General features: G+C 44.1%; 1 protein-coding gene across 4 annotated transcripts in view; it reads right to left on the minus strand.

Moving 5' to 3' along the window:
* TMCO4 (transmembrane and coiled-coil domains 4) overlaps positions 1 to 22,425 on the minus strand; it is a 43,459-nt gene extending 21,034 nt beyond the window's left edge. For all 4 annotated transcript variants that reach the window (XR_014619061.1, XR_014619062.1, XR_014619063.1 and 1 more), the window contains exons 1-11: positions 22,363 to 22,425; positions 21,844 to 21,890; positions 19,004 to 19,188; positions 18,215 to 18,389; positions 13,658 to 13,685; positions 10,997 to 11,129; positions 5,442 to 5,539; positions 4,442 to 4,585; positions 3,838 to 3,957; positions 1,926 to 2,090; positions 1,248 to 1,384 (exon numbers count right to left, since the gene is read on the minus strand). Coding sequence is in view for 1 of the 4 variants with exons in the window: in XM_084300109.1 (XP_084156235.1) it covers positions 1,248 to 1,384; positions 1,926 to 2,090; positions 3,838 to 3,957; positions 4,442 to 4,585; positions 5,442 to 5,539; positions 10,997 to 11,129; positions 13,658 to 13,685; positions 18,215 to 18,389; positions 19,004 to 19,182 (1,179 nt within the window). In the remaining 3 variants the exon portion in view is untranslated. The remainder of the gene's footprint in view (positions 1 to 1,247; positions 1,385 to 1,925; positions 2,091 to 3,837; positions 3,958 to 4,441; positions 4,586 to 5,441; positions 5,540 to 10,996; positions 11,130 to 13,657; positions 13,686 to 18,214; positions 18,390 to 19,003; positions 19,189 to 21,843; positions 21,891 to 22,362) is intronic.
* Positions 22,426 to 22,455: the final 30 nt, after the last annotated feature.

A 22,455-nucleotide genomic window follows, 5' to 3' on the forward strand; every position in this document is an offset into this window, starting at 1 on the left:
GCAAACTTTCTCAGCAATGCTTCTCAGGTCTGTCACTTCTTACAGGTACCAGCCCACTCCATTTGTCTGTTCGGGGTATTTTATTTCACCTCTACTTCAAGCTTGCATCCCATCTGGACACATTTCTTCTTCCTTGACAAGTCCTCAATACCCTGCTGCTCTCCTTTGCTCCCTTTGCAGTTTGTGAATGCCCTCTGCTTTTCTCTCTCTCATTTTAGCTCATACTCTGCCTTTTGTTTCACAGGCTTCCAAGAGAAGCACAGAATTACTCACCATAATTGTGCCTGTGCACCTACAAAGTACTTACTTGAGTCGCCTGAAGGGCAACATCCATGTGAATCTGTGCTCACAGCCGCTTTCGTGTTGGTGCTTCACAACTGCAGCAATGCAGGGAAGTGCAAGTGCGTTTACCATAATGGGTCAGTGTGTGCTATCTTTGCTTGCATGCCTGATAAAAAGACTGCGAGCTACTGAGATCCCTTCCCCACTACTCCCCCAGTTTAATTCATCCCAAGAGAAGAGAGCTGTCAGAAAGAAAAAAAATCCAGGTCTTCTCGTTCTGTTTCAAAGGATTCTGTTTGCTACCTTTCAGTGCTGGATTTTCCTCCTTAACTTTGTTTGCAAGAACACTACACGGACATTGTCATAATTGTTCCAGAATTAAGGCTAATGAAAGCCTGCATAGTTAGAGATGAGGATCAATAAAAGTAGAGAGAAGCTGGATTCTTCTATTAGATTATTCTATGTGTGTTCTGATATCATTTAGACAAAAACACAGCTCATGCTGCATCTGATGCTAAAAAGTATTCTCTTATACTGCTTTACTGTGCTTCTGAATTCTCAGTGAATGCTTTTACCACTCTGTATTCTCCTTTCCACCTATCTTACTTCTGTTCTCAGATTTTTCACTAGGTGAGTTGCCCAGCTGCTTTGTGACATGCCCAAGCTATTTATCAACTATGACCTGGATCTCTCCTTCATTCAGGAAAGCTATGGGTTAAATGTAACTAATTCCTGCTAATGTAATCTTAGCAGGAATTCTCTGATTAACTTGGGACTTCCTACTTTTCCTCACTGAAATAGATATATGCAGGTCACCTTCACGCATGATTTTTTTCATTTTATGAATAATTTTCTTCTCCCAGGAAAGATAACATTTGAGAGTGAACTAGCATCACTAGAAAACCTCCTCCCCGTGGGCCAGATCTCCTCCAGACATTATTCCTGGATACGTTCTAGCCGATTACCTGCTGCCGGCTGAGCAGTATATGTGCTAGGTGTTTGCCTACTTCAGCAGACCGATGGAGACACACTCCCCAGGGGTTGTCGATGACACTGGCAACAGTCAAGAGCGAAGTTGGCCAAGTCAAGGCCGTGACAATACCTGCAACGCACAAAGCAAACAGCGCCGCACAGTCACAAATCTGGGCTGCTCTTAGGAAATGTAAAAGGCAAGACAGTCCACTGAAGTTAAAAGCTAAACCTAGGACCTTTTGTTATTTTCTGTTCTTCTTTCTCAAGAGCTGATCTGAGAAATGTTTTGCTAGACTGAAGATAAGAAAGAATCTGGTGTTCCGATATTGAGGCAAACAAACTCCATACATGAATGTATCTTGGATGTTTGAAAGGTTTATGTAAAGCACTAAAACACAGGGTAATAATAGAGAGAAATAAACACAGACACACGTAAAGAAGGGTGTTTCCAACCGTAATTTTAAAAGACCAAGTCAATGACAGAAGCAGAGCAATCCAGGAAAAATTATAGGTGTGGCAGAGAAGGTTCTTTGGTGATTTTTGCAGGGCGATGCCAATACTGCCAAAGGAAATGCCTTCCCAGATACCGTCCTTGTTTAGGAAAGCTACTTTAAATAAACACCAATAGTGAAACTGCACAAGAGTAGATGTGATATGATTTAGGTTCTTACCTGACAAGACAGTAAATTTTAGGGCTTCTTGTGCCATCATGTTAACAAACCCATTCAGCAGGGAATCTAAGGCGCTGCCAAGCTCCATCAGGTACTTGGATTCCCAGGCCAGACAATACTGCTCACTCGACTGCAGCAGGCTGCTCCATGGTGCTGTGAAGCTCCCTGAGAAAAGTCACAAAGATGGAATTCGTGTTCACAGAAAAAACAACAGTGGCTGACTCCTGGCAAGATGAACCCAATAAAGAGTGAGAAAAGAACCTGCAGAGCACTGGAATGCCCTGTGATACTCAGGAATCATATTTGAAAATACTGTTAGATTTCAACTCCATTTTTCCACTATTTTACAATAAATTTTGGCTTTGTAAATAGTCCCACAGCTTTAGCTGCTTTTGCAAAGGCTTCAGTATGGACAGAGATACTGCGTTCAGGCTTAGATTTTGTGACCCGTTCAATTACCTCAGAGACTGCCAAGGCAGATGGACACTACTACTAATTATGTCAGGTATTAAGGACATTCCTCCTATCATCAGACATCAGGCCAAGTCCTGCAGCTCCATCTTCTCATGCAGACCAAAGGAATGCATGTCAAGAAAGGGATGAAGTGCTGAATGGCTGCATGGACTGAGTCCAGAGACATGGAAAACATGTGCAATCTTTTCAAAATCTACCACAGAGCATCTTCCAAGCATCTTCCAAGTTAGACGGGCAAGGACTGTATTAATGGCTTGGTCTGAAAAGAAGTAAGCTGCATTTGCAGATCTAGACTGCAATTATTTTTATTTTGCCATCTAACGTAGCCTCTCTGGTTTACTTGTGCTTGTTTTTTTCTTCCCTCCAGAGTCTAATCAAAAGTAGTGCCTGAATATTTGAGAAAGAATGGATATTTTACACTGTGCGAGTCTAATTTTTGCCTGAAAGAATGATTTTTAAGCCACTCTCTCTCCTGTTCATCTTAATTAACTAGACCCCTTCCTAAACTGTTCCTTCTTGAAACAATGCATGGCAAGTTGAAGAAGCTGCTGACCAAAGTGGCATGCATAAGCCCCAGGACAGATCTCACGACAAGATTCTGTCAGGTTTTTGGACATACAGACAGACAGTGAGAGGTCAAAAACCACAATGTGTTCTGTAAAAATCCTGTCCTTAATCCCTCTGTGTTAAAGAAACATGCAAGTGTGTAAACAGGCACAGCTGTAAGGAAGAAAATGGAAGACAATTTTAGTTTAGTTTTGTTTTTGTTTTGTTTTGTTTTTAAACATTATAGCAGATTGCTTCTTATGGAAGAAGAATGCATGTCATTTGTAACCCCCTTTTAAGGGCAAACAGACACCAAAATGTTCCTGAAGTTTGTACGCTCGTGTTTGTAACAGTGCCTGGGAGCACTCCATCCCCAAGGATTTGGACCCCTGGCAAAAAGACAATGAGAAAAGCAAAAGCAAAGTGAAAATAATCTGACTCTGACAGCAAGCTGCAATGCAACAAGCAACAGGACAGACATTAATGATATCCAATGTTAATTATCATGCTTCTGAATCAATTGGCAGCTGTTCAGTCAGGTTGCTGAACAGAGCAGGCAGTTGACACATTTTATATGACAAGCTATACTGGAAACTAAAACACTACAAACTTTTCAAGGCTGTCTGTAAGTTCACTTCCTTAGTGTTCTGCTTAAGGGGATTTACTCAACCCAACTTTCTTGCCAATAAACTCATTAGCTGGCAGATACCAAGAAAACAATATTTTCTTTTAATTCTTGGGAGGATAAACAGAAGGTCTCTGAGGTAGGTGAGACACTTCATACTAGTGGTGGAAGTCATCAGCCCCAACCAGACCCTTCCTAACAAAATCAGACAAGATTTACTAACAGAAACAGTCCAGGCTCCTCTCAATTTCTTCATCTTGCTCTTACCGTATTTGCCAGCGCACAGCCACCCAGTAATTGCTATGGTGATGTGAAGCTGCTTTCCTTCAGTAAGTGGGAGGAATTCAAATTCTTCTATGGCGCCCACACGCTTCTTCATCTTGTATCCTACGCACAACAAGACAGAAACACAAATCTCAGAAATCGCACAGCAAGGACAGACCCTGCTAACAGTAGAAGTTGATAGGAAATGACTTGGGTCTTGGATAGGGTCTTTTCCTTTACAAACCCCTCAGCAATATCATGCATTACTTGGTATGGAGCCAACATGATCCTTCTGAGCTTATGTGATCTGTGTGCATCCCAGCAGAAGGCTTTTTTGCTGCAGACCAGACATCAGCTGTAACAGCCACTGCCCTCCATAGTGGCAGCTTTCATTTCTTTCACTTTAGCTGCATAGCAAATATTATTTCCCGGCTTGGTCATCAAGGGTTACACAGTGTCTTAGGCAGCCTTGAAATAAAAGTCAGTTCAAAGTTGTCAGATCACACTGAATCACTTCCCTTGCTCATCAGAGTGAAGTCATTAGCTCTGCATTTTAGAGCACGATCCTGTGCCCCAGTAGCTGAGCAACATGCAGTCACTCTCTTACCAGTAAGGCCAGCTCCAGCGGCTCCAAACAGGGATGCCATGACAGCAATTCCAGCAGTTGAACCTAAAGCAGCTGCCCCTGCACTTCCAATAACAGTAGCAGCTCCAGCAGCAACCAGAGGGGCAGCAAGACCCCCTGTCAAGCCTGAAGAGGGAACAAGTGAGATCATAGGTCTAGTACCATGTACAAAAACCGAGCAGTCATTTTGCTGTGCTGCCTGAGTACTGCTAATTTTACTGAGATTATAAATGGTGGCCTATTTTGCATCACCAATAAAGGGGGCTTTCTGAGACAACCCCCAGGCCCTGAATCTCTGCACGGACTGACTTCAGTAAATATGAAAAATAATTTAAAAGTCAAAGGAAGAATGTGTGGTAGGGTAAGCATTGCCCTATTTGCTTAGGACACACTGATGTAGTCACATATTACTCAAATTTGGCGTTGAAGATGTAATCATTGTATAACACAGGAGCATAAAAAGGGAAAGAATCTTTTAAGGATGACAGCCTCAGTTTGGTATTTTTCCCAGCTGACAACTCGGTCTTGTGATTTTACTCCATGGTGTGCACAAACCAATGCTCATTAACAAGCCAGCTCCGAGTGAGCTAGAGCGTGTCCCAGAAAAACATCATCTGAAATTTTCAGTCTCCTTTTTAGCATCTTTACACTGATCCTCCACCATGCATTGAGAAGTGCTCCATCAGAGCCAATGGGTTTTCACTAGAATGACTTTTTCAGCTAATTCTTACAGTTTTATTTTTGTGTGGCTGAAGATACTTTCCATGCTTTTGAGAATTTTTTGGGTTTTGTTTTGTTTTGTATCTGAAGTGACATACTTCAGACTGGCAAAGAAAAGTAATGAACACTTTAAAGTTACAGCCTGGACTAAGAGGTATGTTGGCTCCTGTTGCTAAACGTGCAAGTCCAAACTGCCCTCCCTACCCCTATGCTGCACATGCAATTCAGGAGCAAGCCTCCAAAATGCCCAGAGCAGCCTCACCGATCACTGTTCCACCCCCAACGGTTGCCAAGCCGATCAGCAGGTATCTCTTCAGCTTCCTTCTTCTTTCCTTCTTTTTTCTTGAAACTTCTGCAGTTCTGCAAAGGAATTAGAACCACAGAAGCTGATGAAAAAGCCTGACAGTTAACAATGCTGCATCAAAATCTGCATATATTCTTCTCAACGTCATTTTCCTACTGGGAACAGTAGGAAAGTACCATGCAGGTGTGGACTGAGATAACACATTCAGATTTATGGGGATTGTCATAAAGCCACAGATTTAAATTGAAACAACTGAATTGCTCAGTAAAGCTAACAGATGTTACTTACTCAGAAAACACTTCCTAACAGGAGTGAAGCTTGTAAAAAAAAAAAAAAAAAGAAACAAAGTCAGAAACATTTCAATAACTTTATAGTGCCTATGTGTCTTAAAATCTATTGCTGCTCTTAGAAGATGAAAACCATTTTTGCATTGTGCAGTTAATTGTTAATTCTGTGTGTCTGATGGAGAAGAACTGGTTCCTACATATGTGATGTGTTGGCAAACTGCATTGGAGAGACTTTCACCTCTAGGCTGCAGACAACCTGCCAGGCTCATTTGGCCCATTTTAACTAGTTATTAGTTGTGAGATGCTGCAAAGTCTGGTCAGACTGAAGGCACGCATCCAAAATGAAGGCAAGCAGTGAAAGCTGGTGGGTGCAGCTCAAGGCTTCTGCCTTCAGGGAAAGAACCTGACAAAAAGGAATGGTCTGTTGATACCAGAGAGGAGAATTCCAGATCCTGCACCCTCCAGATCCTCTCAGACACAAGTCTATTTCTAGGAATTCAGGGCTGAAAAAAAAAAAAAAAAAAAGACATTTGGTCTGATTATGCATAAATTACTGTAACAAAGATGTTAACCTCTCTGATCACTGCACCATGCAGTTTGCAGTGCTCTGCCCAGTGCCAGCGAGGGATTCCCTACTGCCAGCAGGAGCAGCGTGTTCCTCCTGAACCAAACTAGTCACATGCCAATATTTACCACGTCAAGCCCCATCCTCTCTGCACTCTGTCAGCGTGTGCAGGAGCAAGATTTTACCTTGGGGACAAACGGCAGAGATGCTAAGACTGGGTTATCTCAGAGTAGCACTGATGCAGACTGGACATCACCAGGGTGATCTGCAAAACAGACACAAGCCTGTTCTTCACTCCTTCATTTATCATTAAAGTCACAGGCTGCTCCTGCCAAAAGCTCACCCAGCACACAGCTGCGTGACAGTACGATGGGAGCTGCTTGATGTCCATTAAAAGAAAACCCTGAGCGCAGACAGGACTTTGAGCAGCAGTTGTGATATCATCAAGCCGGAAGGTAACTGCCACAACTGCCAGCTCTCACTTTTTAGGGCACAGCCTGCAGATCAGTTCCTTGAGGCTGTGAGCGCATTGGATCAGGGCTGGATGCAAGGACAGCAGGTTAAATAACGTCTGTGTCATGTAAATCCTACACCACTGTATATAGACCTTTGGCACTGATCAGATATTCCTAAATGAAAGCAACCCTGCAAATGTAAATGATTACTGTTGTAATCACTTATGCACCGATAACATTTTTTTTTCTAATGGTGCAGTTCTGTGAAGCTTTCTGGTTTGGGTTGAGCAACAGAGCATCAACAAATCTACATAAAATCCGCCACGACTTTTGTCCCCTTATATACCACACTTGTCCTAGAGACCCTATTACAGAGATAAAATAAATTCTTCCCTCTGACCGGTGCAGCTCTCCAATACACCTGGGAACATTCTGCTGAACGCTGAAGGTCACTGCCAGCTAGACCTACGAGCTGCTGTGTTTGATCCGGACTAAAGGCCAGATTCTCCAACTGTTCATAAACAAACCGAACAATGTTAGTATATAAAAAAAAAATTAGAATTCAGTCCTGAATCCCCTGAAAAGCACATTAGAGGACATAAAAAAGCATCCACCTTCTCCTTTCAGGAGCAAGAACTAAAATGAAAGTAGGCTAAAACCACGAGAAAGCCAAGTGGAAGTAGGACAAGTTGTTTCTACTACTAAAGAGAAGAGGGGTAATTTGTGCTAACAAACAAGACAGAAGCAAATTATTTTTCAACAGCATTCTCTATATTCAGCCGCTCTCTAATTACACATCACAATATAATAATATGGTGGTTATTAAACACAGTCATTAGTTCATTTGTCTGTGTGCATTTAAGGTACACTTTAACAGGCTTATCAGAAACAGGTAAATAAACCTAAAAGGAACAAATCATTTATTAGGCACTACATTCTCCTTCTCTCCTCTGTCTTTGGTTTATCTCTTACAAAAAATACTTTCAATTTCAGAGGAAAGTGTGAGAAACAGAGGATACTGGAATAAATTGCTTACAGAGTAAGTTTCATTCCAGCCTGCCTACGCAGTGGTTAATCGGGGCCCTTGAAACATGAGAACTTATCTTGTTTCCAAACTTGGATATTTTCTCTCTTAATCCTAACCTAATTGTGGATTTTCATTATCCATATAATTGCCTAATCCTTCCTGGAACCCTCTAAGCGCTCTGTAAGTTTGATAAAGGCAATTTTAGACGAGTCCCAAACAATACGCAGCTTCGTAAAACACAGCAGGAGGAGAAAGAAGCACGGTGGGTGAAATCCCTGCATTGCCAACGTCAATGGCAGAATTTCTACTGCCTTGCATGGCATGGAGAGTTTGTCTCCACGGTGATCCCCCAGAAAACACCGTGCGTTACCTCCACTCACACATTTTGTGGTTGCAAACAGAGCTGTTTGCAGAGCACAGCAGTGCAGCCTGCAACGGCTACATCTTCTGCAATTTGTGTGCAACCAAGTGCACTGCTGTGACTCCATGGTCAAACCAGGATTTGGATACGCACTCATCTGTGCATGCAGTCACCAATCTGAACACCTGGCTTTGGAAAAAAATGCTTCTGGAGTTCTTCAGACAGCTGCTGCTGACATCTAAGTAGGCAATATCCAGCAGTCTCCATTACACATAGTCATTCATCAGCTTTTGTAGTCAATGGGTAGCCTTGGGCTGCAAACAGTAAGATCAAGAGAGCTGAAACGTGGCTAACCTGCATTTAGCTGCAACTTGGAACAATTTGGGTTATGCTCATAGAAAGCCAGCTTGCTGTATGTCCTGTCTGAAGACAGTAAGCCAGCCTACATAGAGCTTTTAGCTGGCGTTGCTTTCTGTACATAACTGCTGCCAACTGCTTGTGACAGTCGCTTTCCTAATAGCTTCTGCATTACAGTTGTCATTCGATTACCAGGCTCCTTTTCTCCACTATGGCCATGCACTGCCCCTTCTGATACCCCTCAACCCTCAGTGAGCTTGGATTTGCAGCTTCTTGCCTGAACCACAGACCACATTTAGAGAAATGGTATAGGTGGGATTCCAGATCATTTTCCACTGATGACAAGCAGCACGCATACATGTTAGCGAGCAACTGGTATCCTATTTTCCAGTTTCCCACAGAACTGTGTACAAAAGAGAGGTTCATACCTGCAAGTCAGAACCTGTTTGGCACCAGTAAGATGGATTTAAGAGTTTGGAGCATTGTCCTAGAGGTGACCATACTGAACACGTAACTTTGCACCTGCTGGGCCACAAGCCAACCTGTCCACAGTAGCAAAGGCAAGAGCAAAAGCTTCTGTTACAAGTATCAATAAAAAAACGCCTAAGCAGAAGGTGCCAAAAACCTGGTTGGTAGTTGCTGCTTTTCCAAAACCTCTTGCAGTGGATAGTCAGAGCTGGAAGGATACTAAGCAGAGTCATTATATAACTCTCTGTCCCAAATCTGTGAGGTCAAAGCAGCGATGAGATTATGTTCCCTTTCCTTTCCCAGTTGTGCCCTAACTCTAAAACAAACAAAGGGTCATCCCTGCCCTACAAATCTCAGCCCTGTGCTAGTTTTGGTACTGCAATAATGAATGTGTTTGCACTGCGGTCTTGGGTTGCTCTCATTGTGAAGGTTTTATTTTCCTGCTTTTACCTAACAATTATTTCCGTGGCTGCGAGGTGGGCCTCTAAACAAAGAGCAAGGTTGAAATCTACGGCTTTTGCCACACCAGGTGTGCACAAAAACCACTGAGATAGCTACAGCATTTAAAAACCACACTCCTAAGTACGCAGTGCAGCTTTGCAGTCACTCCTGCCACTATCAGACAAACTGCTATTTTTTGGGGCTGCACTGTGGTCCATTTCAGGAGCCACAGTCCAGACAACAGAGAATTAGGTCCTAGAGCATTTTAGCAAACACCGCCCCACCCTCAGATGCGTGTTGTCCCACGCTGCATGCCCCGGATGGAGTTTATTTTCACAACCCATGGCAAAACAGTGCCCATTAGCACCAACCCTTGCTCCTGCACTACAAATGGTGCTCTGTCTAGCAGTACATGATCTTTGAGATTGTTTTGACTTTCCCTTTTTACAGTGCGCTATAAAGTTAAGCTTTATTTAAATAAAGCCATAATGGAAAGGTACCTGTCACATGCTGAACGCCATGGGAATGTCTGAACATGTACTGCGTCAGAGACATCGATTAAAGTTAATCTCATAACGTGTTTGCTGACAAACACAAATATTCAACGGTTACTTGAAAGTCCACTGCAGACATTTTTACTGTTTTTTATATGGCTAAACCTTCACACAGTTCATGCCTTGCAAGCAAAGTAAAAAATACTACTCTGTGTATAATGCCAAATTTTGGGCTGTTTTGCATGTAAGAACTTGCAGTTAATAGGCTTAATCTTACATCAACAACACAGAATTAGGAGTCAGGCATTCAATGGCCCACAGGTATCTAAAGATGGCAGATGGCTGCCCTCAGAGATCTATCTCCAACAGGAGTTAGCTGTCTCTTAAATAGCCATGGAAAAGGCCAGATCCATAGAAAATCAGCAGCTGAGGATCGAACCCTGAAATTTTATACAAACTTGATTCTGCATGAAGCATTACTGCAGAGATGTGAGTTAGGCTGAAATTGAACAATGAGAGACAGCCTGGCTTTAGGGCTCAGGCCCTTCATTTGTTGACATTGACCAGTTCCCTTCTATTAAGCAGAGTAAAGAAAAAAAATCCAAATTCTGTGCTGGTCACCAAGCATGCAGCCTGTTTGCCTTTCAGCTTTATGGTTCCTTCAAGATGGTCCAATCCACCTGTAAACCTGTTTGGTTCTATCTAAGGAATACTGGGCCAAGAGATAAGAAATACAAGCTCATTATGATGCATTTAAGCATAATCTATGGTCTAGAAGACAAAACTGAAACAAGGATGTGAGGCAGTTTGGTACAGAGGAGCTCTAATCAGCTCGCAAGGTTAGGTCACAACTCTGATTTTAAGAGTGCTGAGCTTTCATGGTTCTCGGTGCAGTCGAAGTGCTGTGAGGGCTCTGCAGCTCTTATCAAGCCATAAATGATTAAGTTAAGAACCAAGGGGAGCATGATCAGAGACTGAACTTAGGCACAATCATTGATTCTAGACTTTCAAGCAGCAGCAGTGTTTTTTCATCCCATAGCCGACTGAATTGTTCTTACTCTGACTCTTCCTCTTTTTGTTCCTTCAGGCTCTCAAGCAGTGATTCCTCCAGGGCCTCCAGCTCCTCCAGGGGGATTCTCAGCAGCCAGATAACGCGGCAGATCAACACTCTTGCTCGAGCATCATAGTACCCTTAAACACAGGGAAGCCCAGGAAATTAAATCAGTCTTCATCACACCAGATTAAATAGCAAGTGGTACACCCAGCTGTGCTAGAGAACCGTATCCCACGCAAGCACAGCTCCAACCCTCGGGCCCTCTTTCTCTTTCATGTGTTTAAAACTATTATTATCTAGAGAAGAGAGCTCTAGGTGGAAAATCCTCCCCCCTGCAAACCTCATCCTTTCAGCAGTCGCTGTCCCTGGTGGCTGTGGTTTAACTCAGCAGGCGGCTCAGCACCACACAGGCATTCGCTCACTGCCCCCAAGTGGGATCGAGGAAAGAATGGAAAAAAAGGTAAAACTCGTGGGTTGAGATAAAGACAGCTTAATAGAACAGGAAAAGAAGGGGAAAATAATAGTAATAATGATAAAAAAAATATATACAGAATAAGTGATGCACAATGCAACTGTTCACCACCTGCTGACTGATGCCCAGCCAGACCCCGAGCAGCAGCCTGTCCCCCCCGCCAGCCAACTCCCCCCATTTATTGCTCTGCGTGACACCGCACGGTGGGGGACATTTGGCCAGTTTGGGTCAGCTGTCCTGGCCGTCCCCTCCCAGCTCCTGGTGCACCCCCGGCCTCCTCGCTGGCAGGGCAGCACAAGGTGCTGAAAGCCATCTGTGTGCTATCCATGTTATTCTCATCCTACATCCAAAACCTACGTACCAGCTCCTAAGAAGAAAATTAACTCTATCCCAGCTGAAACCAGGACTCAGGTAATTGCCAACAAGGCAGGTCTCAAATCTTTTGGTCTTCTTCTCCAACAGAGGCCTTTGGGCTTTGGAAAGACCGGATCTCTCTTCTGAACATTGAAATGCTGCAGCAAGACCAGTCCTGACTGGTGATATCAAACACGTCACACACAGGCAATGTGGCACAGAACATCTCAGGTATGCACTGGTGCAAGATATGTCCTATTCTACAACTACACCTTCATAAAGCTTTATGCTCAATCGATCTTGTTGGCAACAAGAGGGACTCTGGAGTTTTGAACCACCTAGAAGCATGGGGTGACTTCAGTCCCGTGTAGCACTGATGATTGTTTGCATTTATTCCTCACCGCATGAGATGCAGGAGTGGACATTGCACTAAAACAACACCTGATATGATTACTCCCAGGCTTATAATTACATGTACTTAAAAAAAAAAAAACACACACAAACAATAGTTTAAATTTAATAGATTTTAAAATGTTGCGTGCCAACTCTTTAGTTTTTAATGTGTTTCTCTCGGTAGCATCTGCTGCTTGCTGAGAGCGGGCTTCTGTAAAGGGTTCTTGGTGCACTCCAGGATGGAAAACACAACAGTGTTTCTGGGGTTGGGTTAAGATACCTGTAGGACAGAACTACAAAGAAGAGTTCTGATATCTGCTGCACATAGATCAAATACAGCCTTCAGCAATTTGTTAAGGTTGTTTATTTATTACCATCATTACCAAGATACCAAAATACTTCAGGAGGCTTTAATCAGGCCACTTTTAAAACTTGTGCTGAGTCGAGAACTAAGGCTAGGATTTATCTTCACCTCATCCCTGACGTGCCACATCATGCAAGTCTGAGCAGGTGTCTTAAGAAGCAGCCTTCCTGCTCCCTGCCTGCTAATGCACAATTTTGCTTTCTACTCAGCCAGCCTGGCCGTAATTCAGTAAGGCTTGAAAATCTATTTGTTTTAAGTTCCAGCTTAGCAAAATAAGCAATTTTGCAATAACTGACGTGTCAATTTTCCATTAAAAATAAAAGAACAAAAGCAGTACTTTGTTCTCAACTGAAACAGGCTCATCAACAACCAGCGAGTGCTTTCCTGTATGAACAGGCTACAGCACAGGGATTTTAAAAAATGCAGGTTGTGATAATAAACAGGCTTCTTTTCAAAATGAAGATTTTGTTCAGATGGCAGTCTTTATTTCATGATTTTTATCAGACGAATCAATGTTACAGATTGTAAACCAGAATTTTGTTGCATGTGTGGTACAGTATACACATAAAGTCACATTTACTCAGAATAGGCTTCACATTAAACACACTAGAATTTATTGCCTGAATATATTTTTTTTCCTTTTAGACAACAAGTGGCACACAGAAGATTTGTGGGGCTGAAATTTTCATTTTCAGTTTCATTTTCAATTGAGGAGGGCTTCACTGCCCTCCTCAAGGAAGAAGAGGCCCCTAGAAGGGCTGAAGAATAAAGTCTCCCACCCAGGTATTTAATTGCAAAACTTTTTTTTTTTTATCAACACATACAATTGCATGCCAATACACGGTATGTGAGGCTAAGGAGGTGAATGATTGTTCAATTTTTAACGGGTATTATTAATCATTCCTGTTACAATAACTGCCTTTCCTGCAGTGGACATAGGTAAGAGCGTGCTGCTTTTGCTAGAAATGAAGCTAGGATAAAGCAGGACGGGCTGGTACCCTGAGCTTTTTGAGCATTGTAAAGTATCAGATATGAACTCACCGATATTATTCTTATAAAGAACAAAAGCTGAATAAACTTACCATCTCTAAGAGAGAAGGACAAAAGATCCTGAAAAGACAAAAAAAAATATTCCAGTTAAAAGTGAAGACGTACACCTAGATGTATTAAAATGGAGGCATGAAAACCGATCGGACCTTGATTAAATTAGTGCAGCATGTCCACTCCTAAATGTGGGATGACAGCAAACTGTAACCGAATGGAGCAGAGCAGAGCAAGGCCAAATGCTTCCAGCAGAAACTGTGCCTATGCGGGTACAAATGGCTGGAGGAGTAGATCAGCACAGGATGGGAGGGCAGCACCTGCTTCGTACATGCTGAAGTAGACCACATTTTTTGTTATTAGCACTTGTGTTGCAACTGAAAGCCCCATGATTACACAGGACTTCAAATCTGGGAGAAACCAGGCTCTAAGCCTCTCCTACTGCTCTAACATCTTCTGTTCTTCCAGTTACATGTGCTGTATTTTCAACAGGAATAGGTTTGAATGCTACTCAGAGGGATCAGTGGCCCCTCTTTGGCATTCTGGGAATTCGTAGCTCTAGGCAGTAAAGCTGAACTGGCACAAAGTTCTTTTGGATTAAGCACTCAAAAATAGAAATCTCAGAATTTATCTGTAAAAAGATTGAGGGACTGTGTTGGCTTTTCATGGGGAAAAAAATGGAAAACCAGATCAATCCAATAGAAGGCTTCTGTGGACATATCCATGAAAAGAGGTCAGTGTTCTTTAAATGAGAAGTTCTAATGAAGGAGGTAGTGTTTTTACTGCTTTGTTCTCCTCTTTTATTGTCACTGAATAAAGTTTAAGTTCTCTATGTAACTACAACATTAAGCACTAGCTCAGTCTAGCTACTTCCCTCTCCTACACACACAAAAGTGCAGCTGAATTTTACAGAGAATCCTCAGCCCTTTGGGAACACAAGAAGCACCGCCAAAGATGTAGGATGCTGCCAAGCAGTTTATGATTATTATTCCCATAAGCCCCTAAGCAAAATTTGTATCATAAAAATGTCTCTAATCATTTCCCTACTGCACGAGAAGTGTAGAGCAGAGAACAAGCCAATCTTAACCTAGTCCTACTAGAACAGAAGCAAACTGTAGGTATTACCCAGTCCACAGGGAGTGTCTGGACTCTGAAAATCATTTTAACATGAGGGGAGTCTACTACTTCATAAAGGAGAACAGAGAATTTCCACAGGACCAGATAAACCAGAAGACCAGGGCAGCTGGATGTATGCATCAGACTGGATTCTTTCTCACAAGGTACAGCCCTAAAACCTTTGCTCCATCGCTGACGAATGTTTACACACTCCAGACGTGTTGCTCAGGCACCTGCAGGCACACAACTGGTCGAGTGCTCTTCTGCTAAATCCCTGGGTGGCTGCTCCCAGCCACAGAGAAAGCTGCCTCTGCTTTCCTGCCCTGCAAGCATCTCCAGCAGGTTCTGTTGAGCTGGGCTCAGCACAAATCAGTCACCACCACATCATCCTGCATCCCAGCAGCTGGAGCACTCACCCGTGAAAAGGAAAGTCCTGGCTTATCTCCAGCCTACAAACAACCGTTGTCATTTAAGTTAAGCACCGAATCAGGTCTCCTCTGCTCCCCTCAGTCACCCCACTGCAGAAGAAAAAGGGCCTCAGCCACAATTCCTACTCCGTGCATGCACACTGCTCCCCCAGCTGTCCTTTCCTCCAGACTACTGCAGGCAGCCTCCTGAAGAGGGCTGCATTTTGCTCAGAGCCCGTTTATAGGCAGTAAATGCTCCCCAGGTGTTGCAAAAGGAGCCACAGGTCACGGCTCAGGCTCCATACAGGCCACCCAGCGTACAAGGTGGCACCCAATGGCAAAGAAACTCCTTCAAAAATCCGACCTAAGCATTTAGGTACGTGTAGTTCAAAAGATGAGAGATGGATGCGGGTAATCAGGTGATAAACTACTCTTCCATTGCATCAGTGACCATTAACATACTCAGCTCTTCCTAATTGCTTAAGGCTTTGCACGTACTGCTGGGTAGTCATCTGGAATCCAATCAGCACTGATTAGATTAGTTTACAAGTAGTCTCTCTCTCTCTCTCTCTGCAGTTGTTGTGATGTTTCATTTTGAAGCAGAGGTGGTTTTAATTTCTCTGTGGACTCTGAAGACTACCACACATGCGAATGAGTGAAACCTTACAAAGAAAGGAAGACAATCGTTATTTGGAGTCTTTGCCATGCACGGCTACAAGTTCAAAATGGATTTCCTCAACAACAGAAAGTTTCCAATCCACACCGCAGTGCCTCTGAGGGGGGGAGGAAAGAAAAAAAAAAAAAAACACAGGGCAAAAACCACAGGGCATTGTAAATGTGTTCAGAGAAAAAAAAAAAATAAAGATTTGTAAGAACTTTCAATGTTTTCTCACCTATCATAAGGAAACAAAAGTGGGCAAAGTCAACTTCTTTCCCTCCCTTTTGTTGTCACTAAACGTAAATAGAAGTATTCCTAACCAACAGGAATCACTGCTTTCTCCTACCACACCCACAACCTGTTTGTTACAACTCCTGTTGTCTAGAAAGGATTCAATTACCCAACATTTGCATGGATTAGTCACCTGCAATGAATGCAAACAAAGACAAAAATTCACAGGCCTCGAATATTCAATGAATCAGTGGTGAGCTCATCTCCAGTCTCCTGGCCATGCATCATCTCCTCAGCACCTCTGAGGTGGAGGGCGTTCAGAAATGCAGGCAGCAGTGCTGGCAGGACCCTGCCACTGAGCACGCCGAACAATTTGAGGGTGTTCTTGTAATAACCAGGTAAATAAAAGCAGCTGAAAAAAAGAAGCAATACTATCATAAAGCAACAGATGAAGAATTACCAAAGCTTTGTCCCACAGCGTGTTTATTTTCAGGTAACAAGGACAAAGCTCATCTCAGCGGGGTACCTTTAGGTTGCCAACGACATCCTGCAAGACTCTTGTGCCCTGCTCTGTGACAACTGTTAATTATGTATCATTTTGACAGAAGGGATCACTTTGCATATATACACGACTGCCTGAGATCCAGCTGGTGAGGCATCAGACTGGTAACTACTCCTGATCTTTGCTTTCAACTAATCAAAGAATTATTATCTATGGCTTCTGTGTTCCACCTGGAACCATGATAAGTATCTCAGTTCTCGTAAGATATTGCACAATCCCACTGACCCGGAGCCCCTTTTGTAAAAGCACATGGAGCCCTCATGCAGGATAAGCTCTAAGCAAGCACAAGTTAATTTTTGCCACAGTTTCACCCTTAATAAACTCGCAGCAATGCAGGAAGATTTGCCTTACTCTAGAAAATTCATCCTGGAGTAGACAGAACCAGGGAAAAAAGCCTGGGAACTACCAGGCCATCTAGATATAGAGAGACCCAAGATTTATTCTGAGCAAACAACATCAAAAGAGCTTTGAGAAGATCTGTCCTAGCTGACTAATTAACTACACTTATATTGCCAAGCTATTTTGAGCCTTGTAACATAGGGATGTTTGGGGCAGACCCTTTTAAGGACTGCCTAGGAGACACAAAAGAAGGCTGAGATAATGGGAGTTGGTCGTGACCGAGGAAGATCCCTCCCGTCATATCTTTACTCACACAGCCTTGCTCTTGCATCTCTTGCTCCATCAGGTTGTCATTGCTGAAGGTGAGTGTGTGCTAACCATTACTCACCGCCAGCGTACCAGCTGCTCTCAGGATACCTCACCACTTCCTTGTGTACCGGAGCTCGGTGACCGTGGCCACAGCGTGCCTGGCAGCAACAGCTCTTCGCCCTCCAAGGCACACATAACGTGAGAGCGAATGAGGAGATATCTTCCACAGCTGAGACTCTGAAGCAAAGGTGAATGCCACCAAAATGCGTACTCTCTTATCTTTACATCAGCTCGAACATCAGAACATTACGGCTTCAGCCTCAATAACGCTTTATCAATGAAAGAAAGAAGGACCTGTAACTTTTTCCTTCCAGCCAAAGCTGACTCTGGAGAAAAGACTGAGAACTGTGCTCTTTGGAGCACCCTCTGTGCTCTGCCTGTACCAGCAGTCTTTCTGCCTGGTTCTCAAATATGTAGAGGTATTTTGTATTACAGGGAGAGGAACCTTAAGCTGTGTAAAAGCTGGAGGATCTGGCCCCCTACACTCAAGCTACCCATGCGTATACACATTTCTCTGCTGCTACAAAATCCCCCTCGTTCAGAGTAGGGTGAAAGGTCTCTTAAACGTACAAAAACTCAGGCCTAGCACGTTCAGTGCTTCACCGAAATCCGTAGAATGTCTGTATGAATCAAAAACACTGCAAGAGTACAGTCAAAGCAAAAAGGCTGATGGTTCTCTGTAGAGCAAAGGCGTCAAAGACAAAATGTTAATTCAGCAGGAACTGCATCTCATGGTCATCACTTCCATGAGCTGTTAATGGACAGAGAGAGTGCCAGCCACACAGAAGCACACGCGTACCAGAAACCCAAGTTTTACTTCCCTGACTGTACAAGCAGAACTTCCACTGCAAACAGACACCCAGGAAAAATCTTCTTTGCAAAAGCAAACAAGGGCAAGGGCAACGCATGGACTTACTTGGATAATGACAACAGGATTATCTTTCAAGATGGGATCCTTCAGCAAAAGCTGGGCAAAAGTTTCTGTGCCCTCACCTCCTAAGCCACTGGCAAATGCTGTCATGGCAGGTAAGACAGCATCAGGCAGGCCCAGCCATTTCACCAAACCATCTATGAATTCTGTTCTGAAGGAGCTGTAAGGCAACAGAGGAGGTTAAGGCCCTGTAACTGGATGTTTTTGCAAGCTTTCAGTGGTCTCTGCTTTCAAATGCTGATCTACTGCTGTTCACACAAAATTCAAAGCATGCTAAGAAGTCAACAGAAGGTGAGCTTCTCACAAACAAGCTTGCTAAACAAAGAAGAAAGCAATCAGGATGAGGCCAGACCTTTCTTCAAGACATGCTTTGAAGCTTGCTGTATTAAGGGATGCAATTTGTGCTGAAGTACAGAAGCCTTAAAAGGTGTAACAGAAAGTCAGTATGATTAAGGAAATGGTTGAGAAAACACCTAATGTCAACGTGTCCTTTACATTTCAACAGGCTTTAGAAGAACACCAGCAAGGAAACGGCAGGAAAACATCAATGCCAGTGATCAGTCTGCAGAGCAGTCAGGTCTTACAGACTCAGTTTTGTGTCACCTTCCCTAATTTGAGCATTCATCTTCGTGAAGAGACCCAGAGCTAAAAGAATCTTCAAATCCTGTACCTTTGGAAGACCCCAAACAGAGCGGTATGCCGACACCAGCTTGGTCCGAGCTGCTACCCAAAAGCCACCTCCTTTGCTCGTCCCCATGTGCCCACGTGTAGTACCTTTGCTCTTTTTCAGGGAACAGCCCTGCTAAGGATATCCCACAAAGCGCTGCGTAGGCGAATCTTCCAGGTTCCCCCAGCTGCTGGCTCAGAAGCACGCACGAGTCCTTTTCGCCTGCCTGCTCAGCCCCGCTATGCTGTTTCGAAGTCCAGCTTTTCCACTTCTCTTCTGCGGCCATTTCTACCTGCAAGTTCAAAGAAGAAAAAGGAGGAAAAAAAAAATTAAAACCAGGAAGCAAGGAGACAAAAAAGCTTTTTGACTGCCACACTTGCTGGTGTAGAGTAAGCAGGCCCGTCAAAGTCCAGCTGGTGCATCCTGCTGCAATGTGATGCTGTGACCAAAACCTACAACAGGAGGCCTTCTGTTCACCAGCTCTTAAATTTCTGCACAAAATGCGTTGACAATACTTCTCACAGAAAAAGGAGAAGTCCTCTTCAAGGTGCAAAGAAACTGGGCTCCACTCAGCCATATCATTCACGTGTTTACTGCAAAAATAGCACGGAGAATAAGAGGTCTGAACCTCGTGCAGGGACCAGTATGGCTGCCTGGGAAATAATTTGCCTCTCTCCTCCTCAACCCAAACTGCTCCTCTGTTCATTTTCCTGACAGTGTTATAAAGTTGAGTCCAGCCACAGCCTCTGATTAGAAAGACTTTTAATGGGACTGCTTATTTCCCATGGCCATTGCTGTGCTTTGCTTATAATATTCTCTGAACTGTGCAACCCACCACTGCATTTCCCAAAACATAACATGCCCACACCACACGGGCCTTGAGCTGGGCCAAAATATTATCTTGGAGAGCACAGAAGCGTTTGCACCTTTCGATTACGAGCTTCCAACCGAACTGCTCAGAACTGCTCCCAGGAGCCCCCCTCGTTATACCGGGAGGCCTGGCTGACAACGCAGGCAGCTAACAGAGCTGAGGGAAACCAGGCAGACACATTTCATGATTTAATTTAGGTAAGAGCCTGCTCCAAACCTCACTTACTTCACTGGGAAGTTCTACCGACCTCATCAGGACTTGATCAGTTTCCCAAGGGCAAGCTGTGCATTTTGCTTTCTGCTTGCTCTTAGATGCCTCCTTTCTTCTGAACCCTGGCGAAAGGAAGGTGACTAAACGGGAATTAGAATAGAACAGAATAGTCCTAGAATAAAGAAGTGCACCAGAGGAGCAGCTCCTCTTACAGATTTTATTACATCTGTGCTTATCTGTCATGGTCTGCAGGAATAAATGATCCCTGTTATTTCCCCATCAATCGGAGAAGGGAACGGCCAGATTCTGCTTCCCCAAGGAGAGCGGTGCCTGGGATCAGGGCCAGACCCTCCACCCTACCAGTCCCACCACGCAGCAGCAGCTGTACCCACAGAACTGCAGCCCCGGGGACTGAGCAGGATGAGTCCCCATCCTCTCCAGGATTCTGTCCCCTGCCCCAAATCCCAAGACTTCCTTTTATTACCTCAGGAGCTCCAAAGTCCTTGTCTGGATGCCCAAAATCTATCTCACATCACTAAGTTCTGAGCTTCCTTAAACATCCACAGCCTGACTTACCAACCAACTTGCCTAGGAATAATCTAACTTGAAGTATCAGTAACTTCACAAACAATAATCTGGCGTGGCAGCTCACTCCTGGGCACAGATGTATTAACTCACCATGGGAACCAGCACTGAAAATAAAATTCCCTTTGCTGCTGTGATAGATTTATTGATTTGTTAAGAAGCCAAACCAGCAACCCTCATAATATTTTATCTAGCCCTAAAGTTCCTGAGATGTTCATAGACACCACGAGGATGTCCTTAAGGAAAAAATTAACAACAGATCTGAGGAAGAGGTAAGAGTATCCAGATGGCTAAAAAAAAGAGAGCAGTGACCCTATTTCCACCCGTATCTTTGCTTTGGTTTAAGATGTGGCAGATTGACCCTCATTCCAGCATCATAAACATGTAACTCAACTGTAAAGAGGTGCCTGGATAGTTGGGTTGGGGGCTACACCAGCCTCACAGGCACACCCAGGGTTACACAGAATTTTAATCTAGTAGCCAGAGCGTCACATGAAAAGTAAAGCATCTATAAAGAATCCAGGAAAAGTACAACTGCAGAGTTTAACCTTATTTCCCAATAATACAAGAGGTGACCTGTTACGGAGTGACACCATAGTGGCTTCTTGCAGGCAACTTTATTTCCATTATGCAGCAAATAATTTGTGATGGTGAGTATCTAGAATACCCCAAGAAAGTTTAGGAAAGACTTTTCTCTGCCACCTCATCTAGAAATGAGAGCTCTGAGGGTGCTCTGATCAAGACACTGGATGTGTGCCCTTCACACAGGTATCGAGTTTGCCATAAACATTGAGGAAAATGGGCTTGGTTTTTCACATGGCAGCATAAAAATAGCAACGTGATTTAGTACAAATACTTAGCCCAGGAAGCTTTGCCACTAAATTCAACAAGAGGGAGTCAAGACCTGAGCAAAAAACTTACACTGAAAGTTATTTACAGCTTGTGACGCTGGAATTCAGGTCTCTGTCTTCAACAATGCAATTCAGCAACCTATAGCATTTCCATAATCTGAACTGCCATTTGAAAGAGAAACTTGTGTCGCTTCCAGTGCTTACTTTTCACACAAAGCCCTTTGTTTTCTTGAGAGGTGGTGTATTTTATATAGTGCTTCCTGCAATCCTATGGGGAAAGTAAAAAGATAACCCTTCCGTGGATCTAAAGCTGTACAGCAGAGGCATGCTCTCCACAGTCAGCCTTCACTTTTAGCCCATCAATACTAAGCGCAAACGTGGAAGGCAATTAATCCAGATTAATGCAGCCCTGGATAAAACCGCTTCTCACCTCACAACACGAGGAGGCAACGCAGGCCACTGCCACGGAGACGTGTCCTAAATAAATGGAAATCACAGATTAGAGATGGAGGGCAGAGGGACAGGGGCATGGCAAGGCTAGAAGCTGAAGCAATTGCAAAATTGAGCGTGTTGGATGTGGTTAACACAGATCCTTGTAGCAGCAGTCGTTTAGAAGCAGGGTCCTTACACGTCAGGTAGGCACATTACCAGCAAATAAAAAAACCCTCAGTGGAAAAACACAGAGACGCCTCAGCTCGAGGCTGACACTACCACTAGGCTGCTGATAACACTCAGTTTTGTCGCAAATCCTTTCAAGTCCTACCACCACCAGCCACCCCCCCACGACACCCCCTGAGGAGAGCGACCCCCTGCAGGGGCGGGAGAGCCCAGGGGCGCGACGCCGCCACAGCCCTGCCCTCAGGAGCCGCACCACGGCCGGTCCCGGAGCCGAAAGAGCCCCGGGGAGCCCCGTGAACCCTCTCCCCACCTCCCCCGGCCCGGCTCCGACCTGCTGCCGGCCCGGCCGCCCTCAGGGGCCGCCGCGCTCCCGGCCGCCACCGCCTCCCGCCCCTTCCGCCCCTGTCAGCCCTACGGAGGTTGC

The sequence above is a fragment of the Netta rufina genome (genome assembly GCF_964035555.1).
Source record: "Netta rufina genome assembly, chromosome: 22".
In the NCBI taxonomy this organism is placed as follows: Eukaryota; Metazoa; Chordata; class Aves; order Anseriformes; family Anatidae; genus Netta; species Netta rufina.